Source organism: Miniopterus natalensis, chromosome 17 (assembly GCF_054644295.1).
Source record: "Miniopterus natalensis isolate mMinNat1 chromosome 17, mMinNat1.hap1, whole genome shotgun sequence".
NCBI lineage: Eukaryota > Metazoa > Chordata > Mammalia > Chiroptera > Miniopteridae > Miniopterus > Miniopterus natalensis.
The window spans coordinates 30788500-30808638 of NC_142097.1; the positions used below are offsets into that span (position 1 = coordinate 30788500).

The 20139-nt window shown below is 43.5% G+C and overlaps 1 protein-coding gene across 1 annotated transcript in view; it reads left to right on the forward strand.

Moving 5' to 3' along the window:
- Positions 1-886: 886 nt before the first annotated feature.
- The window catches only part of ANKFN1 (ankyrin repeat and fibronectin type III domain containing 1), a 119516-nt gene continuing 100263 nt past the window's right edge, over positions 887-20139 (forward strand). Inside the window, exons 1-4 of the mRNA XM_087825636.1 lie at positions 887-1087; positions 2653-2863; positions 16697-16891; positions 18607-18720. Coding sequence (XP_087681762.1) covers positions 902-1087; positions 2653-2863; positions 16697-16891; positions 18607-18720 — 706 coding nt within the window. The 5' untranslated portion in view covers positions 887-901. The remainder of the gene's footprint in view (positions 1088-2652; positions 2864-16696; positions 16892-18606; positions 18721-20139) is intronic.

The window sequence follows — 20139 nt, forward strand, 5'->3', positions numbered from 1 at the left end:
GCAGCTTTACAAATGGAAGGCTGCGCTGGATATCTGAAGGGAGGCGGCGGGAAGGCAGCAGTGTGTCTAGAGACCTGGGCCCAATGCACCAGAGGCTGCACCAGGGGTGGGGACACTCTACACGTAACTGCTGAGATTTCAACAGCAGTGTCCAACACAGTAGGGGGTGGCTTCTGAAATGGCACGGCTCATCTGGAAACTGACTTCAGGTATGGTGTTGGGTCCTGTTTAGAGATCTGTGGAGTAGCGGTCAAGAACTACTTAGAGAATGCCGGTAGTGAGTGCCCTGGAGGACACTATCTGGAGTATCGGAGGTGAGCAGGATGGGCCTATGGGTATAAGCCCCAACTTCTGGGCACTAGGTGGTTCACCAAATCTCAAAAAATCAGGCACAATTTAATACCTTGAGGGAAGGGGGATCTGCAGGGACTAACCACATCCTCTCATACACCCAACAGAGAGCAGCATCTGAAAGGGGGTACACAGAACAATACCAATTACATATACCCAAGAGGAACTGAACAGGCCCCCAGGTTATAGAATTGAGATGCTTCCTCCAAGTGAGACAGAGACAAAAAGACGTTAAGTAGAGGCTCGCGTCATAGTAAGTTTGTACGTAGATGTAGATGTTCATATAGTAAATGGAGGTTGTTGTTTCCTTTCTGCCTGTAATTAGCTATGTGGCCATAAACAAGCTGCTTTCTTTCCCCGGGTTTCAGCTTTCTCATCTATAACATGAAGGCTGGATCTGATAACTTCGAAGGTCCCTTCCAGCTATCACATTTTATTAGGGATTCCAGATGGTTACTGGAGATGATAAAATTCTGCATCAACTTATAATCATGTTGTGTAAATGATGACAACATCACTTCTTCCTCCTCTTAGGAACGGTCGTGCGAAAATGACCCAACAAATGCAGAATTTACATCTTTCTCAGTCAAAAAAGCACAGCGCCCCCTCCTCTCCCAATGCGGCCAAACGCCTGTACAGGAACCTCTCTGAGAAACTGAAGGGGAGCCACTCCTCGTTTGATGAGACCTACTTTAGAGCAAGGACTGACCGGCAGAGTCTCAGAAAGTCCTCGGTGGTAAGAAATCTCTTCATATCCTTGTCTCGGCTTGACCGGTGCAGTTGTGTTTGGATTCAAGGAGGGTGTAAGGTGTCCCGCGTTTACTTCAGAGCCTGACAGTTGCCGTTTTATAAATGCTGGGAGTCAGGTAAGACAGGAGCTGCGCGTACCTATGCTGTGAGCTGAAGTGTGAGTGGTTGCGAGGTTTCCCCTTTCTCTTTCTTAATTTCTTCCCCTTTCTTTCTCCTTGGTTTTTCATTCTCTAACAGACCAAAGAAACCAAAAGCAGTAAATCTGGGGTATGAGGTTACATAGGCTTTCCGAGGGCTTCATTGTTTTTTCAAATAGTGCATGATCAATAAAACATATTTTATTTGTTTATAACATATGCTCCATATGCTTTCCAAAGGCATTCAAGACAGAAAAGAAAAGTGTATGCATTATATATTGGGAAATAAAGGGACAGAGATAGAAGTAAACAGTGAGTGAGAAAGAGGGGGGAGGTGGGGGAGGGAGGGAGGGAGGCAGGGAGGGAGGGAGGGGAAAAAAGCTAGAAAAAAAAGAGTGGGGATGGAGAGAGAAATAGATATACCAAAAACCTAGGCAAATATAGTACCTAAATTTTACCATTACATTGATCTGTGAGCGCCTATACAGTGAAAGCAGAGAGGGAAACAGTTGGTTATAGCACCCCATTAGCTGATAGCTGAAAGTGTATCAGTCTATAAGGAGACATTAATATTTTCCTGGTGCTAAGTCCTCTGGCCTTTATGAGCTGTCACAGTGGATTATGTAATGGAGAATAAAAAATAGTATCAGTGATGTTACAAACACCCTCATGTAGTCGTTTCTCGTATTGGCCCTCGGTAGAAGCCGAGGGCATAACATTAACATGCTCAGCAAGGGTATTTCTGCGGTGGGTAATGGCACCATTTGTTCGGGCTGAAAACAGACATGAGCCCCAGCCTTTCCAGAGAGAAGCGTACTAGAGTCTGCCAGCAAAAGCGTGGGGGAGGAAATGACTTAAGAGTGAGAGCAACTATGGCACATGAGAAATTAGACATCCAAAGAATCTCGAACACACAGCTATGAACAGGGCAGCTTCTTTCTTCTCGCCCATTTGTTTTCCCATTTCAAACTCATCTTCTGGGGGGGCTGGGTTGTGGCTGAGTTACGGCCCAAGCGTCAGAAGCTCTTCAGTTTGGCAGATTGTCCACAAAACCCTTTTCCATTCAGCAGATTGTCCCTGAGAGCTGCAGGCCAAAATAACTCTTCCCTGGGTGCCCATTGTCAAAACAAGTATTTGCATAACCGCTGTGTATTTTCTCCAGTCATGGATTATGTACTCGGCTAAGCCGACCTGCAGCCTTTGATGGGGAGAATCAATTTTTGCAGAGACTAAAAATAAAACCTGCCAATCGAAATGTTTGGCCGATGACAACCTTTCACAGTTTAATTAGGCGGCTCCTGTTCTAGGTCAAGGCCAATGGTATTTCAACATTTAGAGACCTAGCTGCTCTTGGAGAAGATACCAGATGGATGTGTAAATGTGTGCGTGCTGACCTGCTCTTGTGCTTCTCCAGAACTTCCAGGGCAACGAGGCCATGTTTGAAGCAGTCGAGCAGCAGGACATGGATGCTGTGCAGATCCTCCTGTGTCAGTACACAGCAGAAGAACTAGATCTCAATACCCCTAACAGCGAGGGACTGACGCCTCTGGACATTGCCATCATGACCAACAACGTGCCCATCGCTAGGATTCTCCTGAGGACGGGGGCAAGAGAAAGTCCACACTGTAAGTAAACCTGGAAATAGGAGGATCTACTATTAAGGCTAGACCCCAGCTTTATGTCACTGAAATAGCCATTGCTGACCTTCAGAGCAGGAATGATTGACTGAGCACAGGCCCTGACATTTTTACATGTTTTTATGGACTTTTATGCAACTAGTAATAGTGTTTATCAGCCTAAGTATCAAGTTACATTCTAAATAGAGTACACTAAATGGTGTTGAAAAGGAACCTCGAAGGAACATCCTCCTAAGGATATAACTAAATGTGAAATACTCCAAGTGAGACTGTAGAACAGGAAGAATACATTGAAAAATTGTGTGTGTGTGTGTGTGTGTGTTCATAATCAGTACGGTGGCTTCATTCATTCATTCCTTCATTCATTCATTCATTCAACAAACACTGAGGACAGGTGTGATAAGCAAGACAAAATCCCAACTCTCATAGAACTTACATCACTAGTGGAGGGGGACCTCCAATAAGCAAGTAAATAGATAATTTAAAATATACACTCAAATAGTGATAAATACTATGAAAAAAAATAAAATGAATGCATGGGTAGAGAGGTTGATGGAGTGGGAACTATTTTAAGTAGGGTTGGTCAAGAAAAGCCTCTCTGATGGGGTGACATTTGAGCCTGGTCCTGGGACGACATCAAAGAATGATGTCAAGATGTGGGGTCTGATTCTAGCAGCCTGACGGTCCAACAGAAAGGTGCGGAGGCAGGCAGGAGTGAGGCTGCTGCATCTGAAAAGCAAGAGGGCAGGGCAGGTGTGTCTAAAGCACGGTGAACAAAGGAGAGACTGACCGCTGAGGAAGAGGTCACCAGAACCTGCCCAGTCAGGCTGCAGGGAGATGTTTCCCTTTGATTGTGTGATCGGGAGGCAGTGGAGCAGCTGAAGCAGGTGCATGACATATTCTGTTCTACATTTTCAAAGATCACTACAGTGCTCTGAGGAGAAGAGACAGTGGTGGGCAGTTGTGAAATTGGAAAGAGCAGTTACGAGTCTGTTTAGTGGTCCAAAGGTCAGGTGCCAGTTGCTGGGACGTGAGTGGTAATGACATTGATGGTGAGCAGGGGTGGAATACTGGAGGTATTTCTTAACAGCTTTACTGAGATATAATTCACATACCATACAATTCACCCACTTAACAATCCAATGGTTTCTAGTATATGCACAGAATTGTGAAGCTATCAATTTTAGACCATTGTCATCCCCCCTCCCCCAAAATACCCCAAACCCTTTAGCTATCACCCTAACCTCCCATTGCTCCCAGCCCTGAGTAACCACTAATCTACTTTCTGTTCCCATTTTGGACATTTCATATCAATGGACTCATATAATATGTGGTCTTTTGTGAATGGCTTCTTTTTGGATGAGTTCTGAAGTTGAGCTGAGAGTACTAGCCAAAGGGAGCCGCTCCGGGGCCACCGGCAGACCCTGCCCAGGAGCGGACGGGAGAAAATCATATAGCCCTAGCCCTGTGCCAGGCGCTATTCTGAGCACTTTACATGTATTCACGCCTCTAATCCTCACAGCAGCGTTCCGAGGTGGGCCCTCGCATTCCCCTCGGTGCAAACTCTCTGACCCAGTGACCACAATGGCTCCGAGCCACAGTTTTTAATGTTTCCTAAAAGAAAAAAGTAAACTCATCAAACTGTTAGTTTCACGAATCCCGATTCACTTCCTTCCAAGTGGTGAGACCCAGAAGGCTGCAAGAGAAGCAAGCAAATATATAATTAGAGGTCACGCCTCTGGCTCTACATTTCACAAGCGCCCGCCACCCAAAGACTAGGCACAGAGGCAGGTTCTTGTCTCAGAAAACTCTCTTATTTAAAAAATGCTAAGCTCGCCACGTCCATGTCCAAGAGAGTGAGGGTTTGGGTTCAGGAGTGCTGGGACGCTTCATCTTCAATGAGAGCTTCGTCATCAAAGGGCCGCTTCCTTTTAGTGGACGGGGGGGGGGGGGGGTTTGGGGGGGGGTGCAGGGATGGGCAAATACGGACGGAAGAAATCAAAAGGGCTTATTTGCTACCTTCCAATTACGTTGCAATAACGTCTGTGCCGAAGACCCGGCAAGAGAGCGGTGGGGAGAGAATCAGAGGGTCTGAACACAGAGAATGCAGACTGAGCCCCATTCTGTAGGAACAAGGAGACCATTCATCCAGATATTGCCTGCGCGGGGCTGGGTGAAACATTAGTCCTGCTTACCTGAGACGCTACGAAGAATTCTCCGTTTTCCCGAAACCAGCAAGACTCCCATTCTCCCCGAGCCCCTTTGTGCATAATTAAATCTCTATAAAAGAACCCGAGTACTAAACATCTTGTTAATCCAAAAGAAAATGTATTCCAAGACCCCCGGTTTTTCTCATTCCCTGGAGAATCATAACCACAATGATCATCACAACGTTGGAAAGGACAGTGAGAGATCAACCCAGGTCTTAGCCTCTGGGAAATATGACACCTAAGTCACCTTGGCCACCCAACAAGTCAAAGACACAGTGCGATGTAGAGACTCCATGTGTGAAAGATGGCAAAGGAATCTTGACTGAGTGTCTATGAAGTCTCCACACACATCATTTCCAGTGTTCACTTTAGCCCTTCAGGATGGTGTTATTAATTCCATTTCGAAGAGGAATTGCTTGTGCTGAGAGGCTAAAATGACTGACCCAACGTGGCATACCTATGAAATGGATAATGTTAAAACTCAAGCTCAAGTCTGCAGGACACCAATGCCTGAGGTCCCTCAATGCAAATGTACTGCCTTCCCAACCAACCGGTATGGAGGGCTGTGGCCACTGGGCCCTGCACCTCCCCCTGGGCACTGTTTGCTAAACTCCACCGTGTTTCTTTATTCTGTTCTCTGCACTAAGGTGCCGCTCCTGTAGGAGACAGGCAGGACAAAAGAACACAGTCTGTTTTCAGGGAGTTTTAATTCACTTTATACGTCAAGTACCAAAGGAATTGCTTTTGTGCATGAGTATGAGCCAGCCCAAGAGAAAAACCACAGTCTGCCAGCCAGAACCAAATAAGCAAATCCCTGCTACAGAGTTCCCCAGTAGCTGCAGAGACAGGGCATGAGAAAAGCAAAATAACAACGAGGCCTTTTGTTCCTGGAGTGTTTTTACACATTTCAAAGCTGCTTTTGCTGGCTTGGGAGATAGATGGTAGGTAGTTTCTCCATTTTAATCAAAGAGGAAAGAGAAATAAGATGAGTCAACTAACTCACCCAGCGCTACAAAGCCAGTAAGTGGCGGAGGCATGATCTGAACCCAGATCTTTAGTATTCAGTTCTTCCATATTTGTGGGAAAGCATGAACACACTAACTATCACACCACAGATGCTCAGTTCCTTCTTTCCCTGGTCCTCCATCTGTCCCTCTTCTCATGCCTGTCAACTATTTCACAGCAGAGCGCGCGGTTTCTAATTGGGTTAATTTTCTGTCTTTTTCCCGTGTGCTCCCTTCTGAAAACTAGCCCAGTACTCTTTCCACTATGCCAACCAAGAACCCAGCACAACTTAGAAGAAAGTCCTCTGTCATTCTACCCGTTCCGTAACAGGAATCACAAAGACAGAGTTTAGGGACTCCGTTCCCGAGCCATTGGCATGGCCTGTCTTCCGGTCCTGGGCTCCTCAATCACATAACTGCAGGGAGGCTTGATGCTCAACTACGGACATTTCCTTATTCACAGGGAAAGCCCCAGAAGCAGCCGCCCAAACTCATACACCGCCTCAAGGGTAAACATATTCAGAACCCCCACCTGCTCATTAGATGAAGCTACTATCTTCATTCAGCTACTTTTTCCCCTGTCCCTCCCACCTTTAGGCAATCAGTACAAAATAATACTCATTCCTTCTAGAAGAAAACATCAGTCACTGTTAAAACAGAATCCCAAGTACTTCCTCTCAGACTGGTGTGCTGAGCTCAGGAAGCAGGCCCAGAATCTGAAAGCACTGGAGTTAGGAAAGCTAATGCACCTCAGGACACCTGGGGGCCATGCCTTTGATTGTCCCATCCATTCAATATCCCAGTGGCCATGACTCATGCTCAACTGAACAGCTGCTATGGAAGAAAGACTTGTCTCCATATGGCAAAGTCCCAGTCATAAACCCCTCCCTTAGCCTGACTAACTCCTACCCTGCTCCCACCCTCAAATCACAGTTCAACGGTCTCCAGAGGAATCTGCTGAATCATCTGTGAGGTCCCTGCTTTTCCGAGGCTGCAGTTTATTTGGCATCGTTTAGGCTCTGTAAATAGTAATCACAGCGAAGCCAGTTCTTTTTGGAGATCTACTATGTGCAAATCCCGGCACTCACATGGATTTTGTCTCGCCTTTTGATGCCAATACCTGGCACACAGTAGGTACTCAGAAATTCTCAGCTATAATTTTAAGCCTTGTCTTAAGCTGCTGGGAATCACAGGTATCGAATTTTAGCCAATACATTCTGTGTGTGGTGCTCGTACAATGTATGGAAAAAACCTTTACCTTCCAGGTTCCGTTGTAGAATCTGGTGGTAGATACAGCCTGATTGTCTTTATTTTTACACAGTTTAATAATACGAAGGTAAGGATGGCGGAATGCGCCTCTCTCTCAGTCTTTCTGCCCTTTCCCTGGGCAGCCCTCTCCCTCCTCTCCAGACCCTCTCTCCGCTCTGCATTTCTCTGTGAACTCTCTCTCACTTTCTCTCGGATACTGTCCATGGAACTAGGAAATGTCACCCAGAATGAATTATGTTCAGTTACTTCATAAAATGCAACTGCAAAGTAACTGTCACTTGAGTAGGGTGCAGACACCGGCGTTACAATTCTGGCAGACTTGTCAGGATGCACCCCTCATTTCTGCGGCCGTCGGGGGTTCGTGTTGGTGCTGGGGCTGGCTCAGGGCGCGTCTGAGAGGTGTGACTGTAAACTAATGAGGCTGGCTTTGTGTAAACAAACACACCAGAAAGTCTACAGCCCGAACGAATGTTATCCTTTCACACGGTCCTCAGGGGGGACCCCACACTTGCTCCAACAGTGCTGCCATTGCTCTGAACACGTTTGGATTTGTCCTCAGAGCCAGTTTATGAGAAAATCTGACTGGTTCCTTAGAGTCACACCTGATTTTTGTTCCAAAACAGCACTGCCCAGCGTCATCACCCTCCGTGTTCACCAGACTTGATTTAGAGAGGTTTCCTGAAATCAAATCCGCCCTCAAAGGGCAAAGATTTGCAACCATTAAGGGTATGTAAAGAACAAGTCTCAGGCAGGTCTCTGGAACGAGGCCTCAGGTATTTCTATCTGCTTCATTAAAATAGGTGGACAGTGAGTTTGGTAGGAGCAGGGAGGCCAGCACATATTCTCTTGCTATGGACTCCACGGCTAAGTATATGATTTAATTGATAGAAATGCAGGCGCAAGTGTCGGGTAGCAGAGACAGCTACGGCAGTGAGTGAAAAATGGTTAGAATGTGTCTTCAAAACGGGTCACCCCCAAGCTAAAAATAATCATAATAAAATAACAAAACAGGTGGACAAATCCTCACCCTGAAGTACAAACCTGCTCCTCGAACCTCATCTCACACTGCTCGCCCCTCTCCCAAGATGCACCAGCCCCACCAGCATCCATGCAGCCCCTTCTACGTGCCACACAATCTTACCAGAGGGCCTATTTTTAAATCCTATTATTAAAATAGGATTTTCTAGTTCCTGTTTGGAAGGCTCTAAATCTTGATTGTTACGTGGTCAACTCCTTAACATTTCAGCTTAAACGTAACACCTTCAGGAGAGGCTTTCTCTGGCCACCAAGTCCAAAGGCTAACGTCACTTTATCTTAATTTTAGTTTAATCACATCATTTTATTTTCATTTCCTGCATAGCTCTTATCACTCTATGGTATTTTTCTCGATGTTTCTGTCTGCTTATTTTCTGTCTCCCCTGCATTAGAACATAAACTCCACATGAGCAGAGATTACCTGTCTCATTCATTCGCAATATCCCTAGCAAACAGTAGGCACTCAGTAAATGTGTTTCATTTAATTGAATGAATCTCAAGGCTACTTATGTTTAAGAGTGTGGATATATTATTTATCTTGAAGGCAATGATTTTACTGAATATCAAGTGAACTGATCTTTTTTAATGTTTCCAAATAATTATTTAGGCATCAAGCGGCCATAGCCTAAGTTACAGTGACCTGCTCTTAAAGAGTTGATAATTTTCTTTTCATTCTTTCGTTTTTAATTTTTAAATATACATGCAACACAGAATATATTCCCCTTGTCGAAAAATAAAACATTATTGATAAAGTTAGAAATATCTTTGACAGCCCACTCAACCCATATGTCTGCATATGCACACATTCACAATCTAGGTTCCCATCCCTAAATTCCTGCAACGTAACCATTCCTATCCACTTTTTTTTAAATCTTTATTGTTGAAAGTATTACAGATGTCCCCTTTTTTCCCCCATTGATCCCCTCCACCCCACATCCACCCCACCCCCAGGCCTTCCCCGTACCAATGTCTGTAAGTTCTCAGATCATGAACAAAATAGATCCAGAGACATAGAAGGGATCTCAGAAGGACAGCGGGGTGGGGGAGTGGGTGGGGAGAGATTAATCAGAGAACTTACATGCTTATATGCATAACCTATGGACACATTCCTATCCTCTTGAGGCTTGATTGAGAGGATCCACTTCCAGGCTTACTCAGAGTGACGGCTGACAAGAGACATGGGTTCCTATCTGCACGGACCTCTCCATAGAGCTGCTCCCTGACACGGCAGCTAGCTTTCCCCAGAGCAAATGACTGGAGGGAGGGAGGGAGAGGGAGGAGGAAGAGAGAGATAGAGACCAAGAAGGAAGCAACGGTGTCTTTTATAGCCTAATCTCAAAAATGATGAATTACCATTTCTCCTGAATCTTGTTGATCACACAGACCAACACTGGTACAGTGTTGCTGTACACCAGCAGACAGAAATCGTTGAGGTGCTCTTGGAAATGGGATACCCCACTACCTATCCAGGATTATTAAGAATTAAATGTAATAATAGCTTAAAACATTTCCCTGGCACATTATAAATGATTTTTTTAAATGGTAGCCAATATAACTCTCAAAAAAAAAACAAAACCCCAAGAGTTTCTAAAAAAGAATTTAAATATTTTACCCATCTGTTGTACAGTTTGTATTGTGAAAACAGTGCCCAATACAAGCACTTTTTAAAGTTTGTAGAATTTTATGTTCTAAAATGCCACTGTCCAGGAGTCACTAGCCACATACAACTATTGAGTACTTGAAATGTGTCCAGTCCAAAATGTGTTCTAAACATAAAATTTACACTGAATAGGTATCTCAGTAATAATTTTATACCGATTACATATTGAAATAATATTTTCAATCTACTAAGTAAACTAAAATATATTATTAGCATTAATTGCACCTACTTGTTTTTTTAATGGATCACTACTAGGAAATTTAAAATGATATGGCTCACATTATATTTCTATCACATAGCACTAAAAAGTTAGCAGATGGATGCTTATCCTCCTTCATTAAGCTCCCTATGAACACCGCTGGGCTATCTGCTTTGTACTTCCTAAGTAAGTTCCTCAAGTGTTTTGTGTGTCTGTTTAAGAGAAAATGTCCATTTTTCCCTTGGAGTTTGGGAGACCTGGGCAGGAGTCCCTCTCTGTGTCATTGGCCCTGGCTTCTTAAAGAACCACAATTGCAACCTAAACTATATCATATGGACTTTGTGGATTCACGCTGTGCTGGAAAGCAGCAGAGAAAAACAGTCCGGAGCCCCATGTGCAGGGTGTAATGAGTTCCAAGAGAAAAAAGTTCCACAGTAATTAAAATGAAAGATTTGAGCTCCAAATCTCTAAAACACTTTTGGAGCCACACTCTCAAAATCCTTGGGAAAACCCAAAAATAAGTGAAGCCAAAGCGGATGTTGAGCCCTGAACCTTAGCAAGATGGGTAAACTAAAACTTCCGGTTTGAGTTTCTCTGGTATGAGAATGTCTGGATTTAAGGGCGTTCAATTATTGGAATCGCTCTATATTCTTTCTTTTGATGTTCCTACCTGAAAACAAGTCAGTTGTGATCAGCAGATAAATTTTATTAACTACTTATTCTTGTTGCCCAGCTGATACTGGCTTACAATGCAAGGTTTATACCTAAACGGCCTTGTTTTCTCTTTTGAAATAACAGGGTTGAAACTGATACCACTTAGTACACAACATATTTCTGAACGGTAGTTAGAGCAGAAAATTTTTATCTGGGGAAGTAGGGTTTTTTTTTTTTAATGTAAGAACACAGAGTTATTTTATAAAAGCAAGTGATTTAGTTTTGTGTGGCTCTAAAAAGCGTAACACAGACCAGTGGGTGTGATGATAATGACACAAACCTCCCCTAATTGAGAGCCTTCTCTATAAAGATTGTCACTAACTTATCACAACTTACGAGACAGGGGCTAGTATTATGCCACTTTTAGGGATGAGACACTTGCACTCAAGATGTCAGTGTAACTGGTGAGGGTCATACATTCATAAGGGGCAGTGCTATAGGGACCCTAAAGCCCTTTTAACCACTTTGCCTCCACTTTGGAAATAATAGGAAAGCAGATTTCAACTCAGGATAAGGGAACTATTCAAAATTAAATTAAACTCTTTAAGTTAAAATGAAAAGTGAAATGGACTAGGCTACTTTGGTGAGTTCCCCTCATGGGGGAAATCATACGGGGTCCAGGGCACTGCAGGAAAAGGCACCTAAGGCTGGTTGTAAGGATCCTTTGAATGCTAGATTCAATGCCTATCTTAGTGCCTGGTTTTCTCATCAATAAAAACAAGGAGAGTGCTAATAACAAAAGTTATTGCTAAATTGAAAAATGGCCTATCATTAGTGATGGGCACATGGATTCATTTTCTTCAAGTAAGCCAAATGAATTGTTCCCAAAACAATTAAAAAAATAAAATCAGTGGGCACTAAGGCTGTTTCCATATATTGGTTATTGTAAATAAGGCAGCAGTGAACAATAGAATATTAAATAAAGAAGCTGTGGTACATATATACAATGGAATATTATTCAGCCATAAAAAAGAATGAAATCTTATCATTTGAGACAACATGGATGAACCTTGAAGGTATTACGCTAAGTGAAATAAGTCAGACAAAGAAAGACAAATACCATATGATTTCACTTATATGTGAAGTCTAAAGAACAAAATATACAAACAAAACAGAAACAAACTCAGATACAGAGAACACACTGATGGGAGGGAGGTTGTGGGGTGTAGGTGAAAGATAAAGAGATTGAGAAGTACAAATTGACAGTTATAAAACAGTCACAGGGATGTAAAGTACAGCATAGAAAATATAATCAATAACATACTATGTATGGTGGCAGGTGGGTACTGAAAATATCAGGGGGACCACTTTGTAAGGTACATGAGTGTCTACCCAGAATGCTATACACCTGAAACTAATATAAAATAATATTGAATGTCACCTGTAATTGAAAAAAAATGTTTTTAAATAAAAAATATTCACCTTCATACCTAAAAAAAAATTTTTAATTACTTTACATTTTGCCCTCATTATATTTTCAAGCTTTAAAGCAACTATCAACGAGGCCCAAATTTACCAATTGCAGGGCAAGGGCAAAATTAAGAACTAGTAAGGTGAGGAAGTAGTTGGTGATCTATAGTTTAGATTCCGATGTTGAAGAAAATCCACTCAGTCTGATCATTATTTATCTCAGGATTTAAACAGTAACCCTAATTGTATTCTTTGAATACCAAGTGCCTGCCCCTCCCCCCACTGCCACCCAGTAGTTAATTAGCTGGGCAGGTCTTATAACAAATACCCACTCAGAAACACTGGGTGGTAGAAGGGCTGTTGATAATTAAACACCACAATAGCAAGGAGCCTATTTCAGGAGCTGCTGAGTGGTCTTGCCCCAGCCGGACTGCTCCCCACACACTCACAGACCCTCTATTGTGCTGGCGATGGCTTGCGGAGGGATAGCTGCTTGGCTGTAGAAGGGATTGACTGCAGTAAAAGAGAAAGGGCCCAACCTTGCAAACAGATCCAGGAGCTCTGGACTCAAGGGGGAAATATTCAGAGGGTGGAAGCGAAAGGGGAATGGGTCCAAGAATAAGAGAAGTGGATGGGCAGGAAAATCCATCGTAAAATAGACACAGCCTTTCTAGTTTCTATGTCCAACCAACCAACCAACCAACCAAAATGAATTCACCAACCTCGTGACAAAGAGGTAGCAGTTAGAAAACTGCAATACATAAATAGGTAAATTTGCATTCCGTTTGGTTTAGAGGAAGTTCACTGAATTTTTTAAGGTTTTTAAGAAAATCCTGGATAATCACTGCACCTCCCTGGGTCTCAGTTTCTCTTCATCTTAAAATAAGGAGGTTGAAAAGTTCCTCATCCTGGGGTGGCAGAAACAGGAATGGGGCTCCCAGCAAGGCCAAACACCTAACCTATTGCACCATTACTCAAGAGAAAACTACACAGTCTAATATAATTACCATTTTCACTTGCTTTTGCTTAAAATGAATTAACCCGGTTTGTTAGGCTGATTATCTCCCACTGAACAGATGCTTCTATTGGCAGTTATATAGGTCATTAATAACAGGGAGAAAATGATTAATTTCTGAGTCAGCTGATTTGGTAGTCAATAAAGAAAATCTTTCAAAAGGGAGTGTTTTATTAAGTTATAAAAAAAAATCCATAGGAAAAAAAAAAAATAAGAGGTTTGCTTGGTGAGATGATTAGAAACCACTAGCCCAGGCAGTGCCTCTCCCACTCACGCGTGGAATTACCTCTAAGGACAGAGGCAAGTGCCTGCGTTCTTGGGGGCAGCTGGAGATTTAGCCTGAAAAAAGAAAAAGAAAAAGAAATTTCTATAAATTTTCCCTTCAAAAATAATCTTCACTTTGGAGGGAAATTTTTTTTTTTTTTTTATAATCCTCATCTGAGGATATTTCTTCCATTGCTTTTCAGAGAGTGTGAAAGGGAGAGAAAGAAAGAGCGAGAGAGAGAGAGTGAGAGAGAAACATCAATGTGAGAGACACAGAGATTGGTTGCCTCGTGCATGGAGCCTACAACCAAGGTATGTGCCCTTTGTCAGAATCGAACCCAGGACCCCTCAGTCTGTGGGCTGACGCTTGAACCACTGAGCCAAACTGGCTAGGACGGGGGGAAATTTTTCATTCTCCTATGTAATGGAAATGTTCGTTTTAATTTCTAAATAACATGCTTTCACCAAAATCTGCATGGGAAGATGTGTATATTCATTCTGTGGCTTCAGAGATGCCCAAGGCACCCCGCTACCACCACCACCGCCACTAGGCTGTGGTGTAGGGATCCCAGTTTGAGAAAGAAGCACAGGGATCCGGATGAGCTTGGAAAACTTACCTGGCCCTCAAATTCTATGGATCTCCCTTGTAGGTCTATGAAAAGGCAAAGTGCTTTATCTTGAAGATGGAGAATCCCTTTACCCCTGCAACTCAAATAGCATCACGTCTCCAGCCTGGGAGGAGAGAGAAAGTCTAGAAACAAAGCGTGTTATGCTAGGGAGAGCAGGGAAAATGTCAGGGGGAGCCAAGCACAAGCTCCCGAGAAGCTGTCCATCTGAAATGCCACCTGGAATTCACACCCGTAATAACTGTTGTGAATATAAAAATTAATAGGGGGGATTTTATAGTATTAGAAAAATTTATTTTTATAAATCATGTGTCTATCACCCAAGTGTTGACGCATGCATGCAATTCAAACATCGGGTCTACAATAAAAAGCTCACTGAATGACTTAGCAAGGACAATTCCCCCATTTTCTCTATAATTTGGAGTGGAAGGAGGAGGGGGCAGTGGGTAGAGGGTGCAGTTACTGGGTCAATTAATCAACCTGAAAACTGTGACACAAACTCTGACGCCTAACCTATGTCTAAAAATACACAAATGTATACGAATTTGTTTTAAACTGTCAATGCCTATATTTAGGACCTTCCCAGCAAGGCTATAATGAGACTGTGTTTGAGGGTTTCAGTCATAGCAGACTCTACCATTAATCTGAAGTTAGTTAAATTAACAGCATTTAGTACTGACTTGTCAATCTCGCTGCTGCAGGAAATTGCACCTTGAGGCTACTAATATTGCCAATTTTTCCACTGGAGTATGCGCCCGCGTGTATGTGTGAGTGTGTGTATTTTTTCTCCAGAACCTCCGTGTTCATACCCCATCATTGCTTCCCTACGTCCACAGCACTTATATTATCATTTATTCTGGCCTCCTTTAGCCTTCCCGGGGGATTCTGCGTAGTGTAGCTGCTCAGTGAAAGAGTTTTTTAGCTTTATATTTATTTGTTTATTTTTCTGTCATGGCTCATGACTGAGGCTTTAAAAAAAAGCGTGACAGTATTTGGAGTACATGATTGACTGCTACAGCAACATTCATTAACCGTGACAAATCTGCAGCAAGACACAGTCCCGAGTGTTCTAAACAGCAACGTTAAAGAGAAAGAAGAAAGAAAGAAAGAAAAAGGAAAAAAAGACCCAACTCATTTTTCATTGACCTCATCGGTAAATAAATTCAGACTGATGGTGAGCAGGGGCAATAATAAATTAGTATTCATTTCCTGTAATTAATGCAAACATGCCTACGAACACAGAGAATATGAATATATAACCACCTAATTTCCATTTCAAAATACACTTAACACATTTTCACTTGAGGTATCTTCATCATATTTCCCCCCTTCGTTAGAAGAATGAAATGGTTGGGTTTCTTTCCCACCTGCCAGGGGGAAATACTGTTTTGGTCGTGGAGAGCATTCGGGGTGTGGGCGACAGATCCGCGGGACCGGCTTCTGGTCTGTTTCAGCATTTGATCTCCTGCCCCTGCCCAGGCGGCAGCTGTCTTGTCTTTATCACGGAGCAGGAAGGGTGCCTCTGAAGTGACCACGGGACCACCTGGGCAGGCCCTCCCAGCCAGACGCAGAATGTGAAACGTCACGGACACGAACATGCACTCACACAAGGCCGGGTTGGGTCAACAGCATGATGCGAATCCGATAAAGACTATCATGCATCGAGTAAACCAGAAATATCACGCCGTGTGGCCTCTCCCAGCATGAGGAGCTAGAAGAGCTTGCTGTCTTGGGCGTGGGCATCTCCAGAGACCATTCCTACCATCAGATCTTAATCGGAGATCAGCATCTGATCACACTCAAGTCACCCAGCTATCAGAACTCACTAGACCTACAGCGGCAGCAATAGTAGGACCCTTTGTTAGCAATAAATAAATCAACTTAGACTAACAGAATTATGCCACTAGGACACACATACAAAAATGTCTACGAGCTGGGCAGAAAGTGATCAGAACAAAAAAACTGAATCAGGTTCTACCAAAAAAAAAAAAAAAAAAGGCCAACCAACTGTGGCAGAAGGCAACTTGCCTCATCGATGACTTTCCTAGCCCTACAGAGCTTTAGCTCCTACGTGCTTGTCCTCTGAAGATCATGGAAACGTGTGCAGTGTGGATGAGAAGTGGTCCTCACGGGCACTTGATAGTGGAATTCCAATTAACTGCTGAGTAGCTATGTGGGGTGCGTGTCACAAGAGAGCCAGAGGGCAACGGGAATATCTTGAATTGATGGATTTACCATTTGATCTAGTTGTAAATGTCACTAATTAGACCTTATTGTGATAAGACGTTAATAATGAACATAGATCCCACTTTCACAGGCGTTTTTTAAAAACCCATAGTGGACTCTCAGATGTCTTGCCAGTGAAGCAACATTTCCCCAGCAAGAAAAAGGAGTCACCCATTTCTCTCTGTTTAGTTGTCAGCCTGGAAAGTCGAGCGATGCACCTCAACACACTGGTGCAGGAAGCCCAGGAGAGGGTGAGCGAGCTGGCTGCTCAGGTGGGGAATGAAGGATTCAGTCTGGACAACACGGAGAAAGAGAAACAGCTGAAAGCTTGGGAGTGGAGGTATCGGCTCTACAGACGCATGAAAACAGGCTTCGAACACGCCAGTGAGTATAAGCAGAGGGCCTCTCCGTCTAACTAGACTGAACCTTGGTTCGAGACAGCGGGCCGTCTTTTACTGAGTTTTCTGTAACACTACGGGGTCACGGATGGCCGTTGTCAGCCTGTTTGGAGCACAGGCTCTGGGAGGCTGTAAAAGGACCTTTTGTCTTGCTTGATTTTCTGGCTCCTGATAGGTCCTCTGGCCACAGCCATGAGGCTTCAGTGCTGCTGGCCTCCCTCCACCATGTCACACTCATCTAGCACTTTCCACCCGTTACGCCCTAATGCCTAATGACCTGGATGGTCTGATGCCCTAAGTGGCTATATTTTGGGATGTGGAGGTGGAAAAATATTTGTTTGCCTATTTGTCCAGTTTCTGCTTCAGGCTCGAGTGTAAGTTGTTTTCGACTCTCGACTGCATTTTTTTATATAGAGCTTATGTAAACTGACCTTCAGTGAATACAGGCTGCCGAGAAGGACAGTCAATCAAGCCATGAATTATGCTTTTGTCTGCACGTCCATTCTCTGTTACCAGCGCTTTTTGTTAGTTTAAGCAAGTCTCGTTTCTGGGTAATACTAGCACTGGAAGGTACTGCTTAGTGCAGCCTCTGATATGAAAAAATACGTATATAATTCAAACACTTATGAAATATTAAACTTTAATTCCAAAAGGAAATCTTATTCAAACAACAGAATAATTAGAAATATATTGGAATTTTAAATATAAGGGAAAGGTCAGCTCATTAGTTTGGAAATTATCTGCCTCTGCTCCAGTAACCTGAGCTGTGAGAAAGACCAAAGGCAGTGAAAGTCTTGTTTGCTGGAGTAGCATTGATACTAAGTTCCAAACTAGGCCCAATCCTTTCTCTTCAAACAAATAACTTAACCGACATGAATGAAAGGTTGCTTTTAATATTAACAATCTCTTAAGCAATGCTGATGCATTTGCTCTTTTTTTAAAAAACAGCATTCAGCAATCATTTTAATAAATATGTTTGCTACTGTGCTTCATTCAGGACAAATTCATATTAGAAGCAGCCATATTTTTAGACTTGATACCAATTTTTAACTTTCTAAATTACCTAACGCCATCAGAAATCTGTTAGTAGACATGACATTAGCCCATAAATTCTTCCCTAGAAAAATACTGTGTAACAGGAGGCAGCGTGGGAGCAGGGCGAGTTAACACTCCATGCTGGGAGAAGCCCAGAATCAGCCATCCAAAGCCATAAGCTTTCACCCTAGCTGTGTCTTCGCTGTGTCCTTGAACGAGTCATTTGGCCTCTTTGGGCTGCAGCTTCCTCATCCAAAAAGAGGGGATGCTGTTACTTGCCCTTTCTACCCAACGGGGTTGCAAAAAGTCTCCAGTGAGATGATTTACACAAAAGTACTTGATGAAATGTAATGGTTCCTGCTAACACTTTCTAGCCTTCTCCTACTGTGTTTCCAGCCAGCCTCCTACTGTGTTTCCAGAATACTTTGGGAAGGCTTAACTGGTATTATTTACCCCTTCAGAAGATGTTCTGATGGTCAAATAAGACCAAGATGGCAACAAAGGCCACTGAGACTCCTAATGAGAACATTCAAAAGCAAAAGCTGTTAGGCTTTACAAACAAATGTTTCCATAGTGTGTGTTTCCGGGCATCCTTTGAAGATGCAGGAACATTGTTTGAAAGGGACTTGCTACGTTAACACCCTTGTGTTCTGCCTTCTTCCCCAGGAGCCCCCGAGGTGCCAACCAATGTCTGCCTCATGGTAACCAGCAGCACATCACTCACCGTCAGCTTCCAAGAGCCTCTTAGTGTCAATGCGGCTGTGGTGACCAGATACAAAGGTACTGGACTCAGTTTTTTCATTGCTCCTTCTTAAAAAAACAAGCCATTGTTTGGGGATCAGTTGTGCCTTTTGTATGTTTGTTTTCCTGCTGGTAGGCTGTTTTATCATTCCACGTGGAGTTGAAATACATCCACATATAGAGCAGTAAGGTGACTACGAATAAGTCACAGGAAGGATGAACCATAAGACTGGGCTGCCATTCCTGGACTCTCAATTAATATTCATATTCCCATCCCGGTTGCAGAGGACCTGCTCTGTGCACAGTATAGGGTTGGGTACAGGAGAGGAAGACACACTGAAGAATGAACCCAGCTCCAAGGAACTTAGAGGCTCGGATATGAACATACTAAATAGTGGGCATACGCACTGGTAGATGTAATGGCAGGTAACTAGGGTTTAAAAGTTAAAAAAAAAAACACAAAAAAACAACAACAACGTGCACGGTAGCTCAGAAAAGAAAGGGATGATAGGCTCGAAAAGACCCCAGGGTGGATGCGGCCTTTGGGCCTGGCTTTCAAGGATGGCTAGTATTCGACCAGAAGATAAACTCCAAGTAGGAGGAACAGTGAGCAAGGTAGAAAATTGAAAACAAGCCCGGACAAGTAAAGGGAAATAAGGGAACATGCCGAAGGAACGGCAAACAGCGTGGCTCCAGGGGAGGGGAGGTTCCCGATAGGTGCAGTGAATGTGAGGTTGGGGTGAGGCCTGAAATCAAGATTGAGGCATTTGGACTTGACTTGATGAACTCTGCAGACCACGGAGTAAGGTAAAAACAAGATCAGAGGACTGAAAGATTTCAGTGACGAGACGATGTAGGCAGTGTTGGAAGAGACGCGAATTTAAATAAGAGAATGAATTAGGAAGCTATTCAGGAAAGAGGTCATGACAGCCTGAGACGGTGGCCATAGCAGCACCAGGAAGGAGAGAGAGCCCGGAGGAGAAAGATGTTATAGAGATGACAGCCCGGGCTTACCTAGTGCCTACTACGCACCAGGCACTGTTTAAAGCCTTCATATGTATTAACTCTATTTAAATAATCTTCACCACAACCTTATGAGGTAGGTACTGTTAAGATTCCCACTTTGCAGATGAGCAAACTGAGACAGTGAGGTTAAGGAACGTGCCTAAGGCTCACGGCAGAGCCAGAAGTGTCTCATTATGTTGATGCTTGAATGTGGTAGGTGTTTAATTCAGGCATAAAGAAATCTATTTCCCTGACTGATGAAGACATATGGAAATACCCCGATCAGTGCTCAAACCTGACAAAGCCTTCCGCGCATATTCTAGGGTGCCAGGCCACAAGACAGAATTTCTGTCAGGTCACTGCTGCTCCCTTTGGGCCACAGAAATGTCCAAGTAGCATAGGTACTTCCTTTCTCCTTCCCAGGCCCTGCTCCCATGCCTCCCCACACCCTTT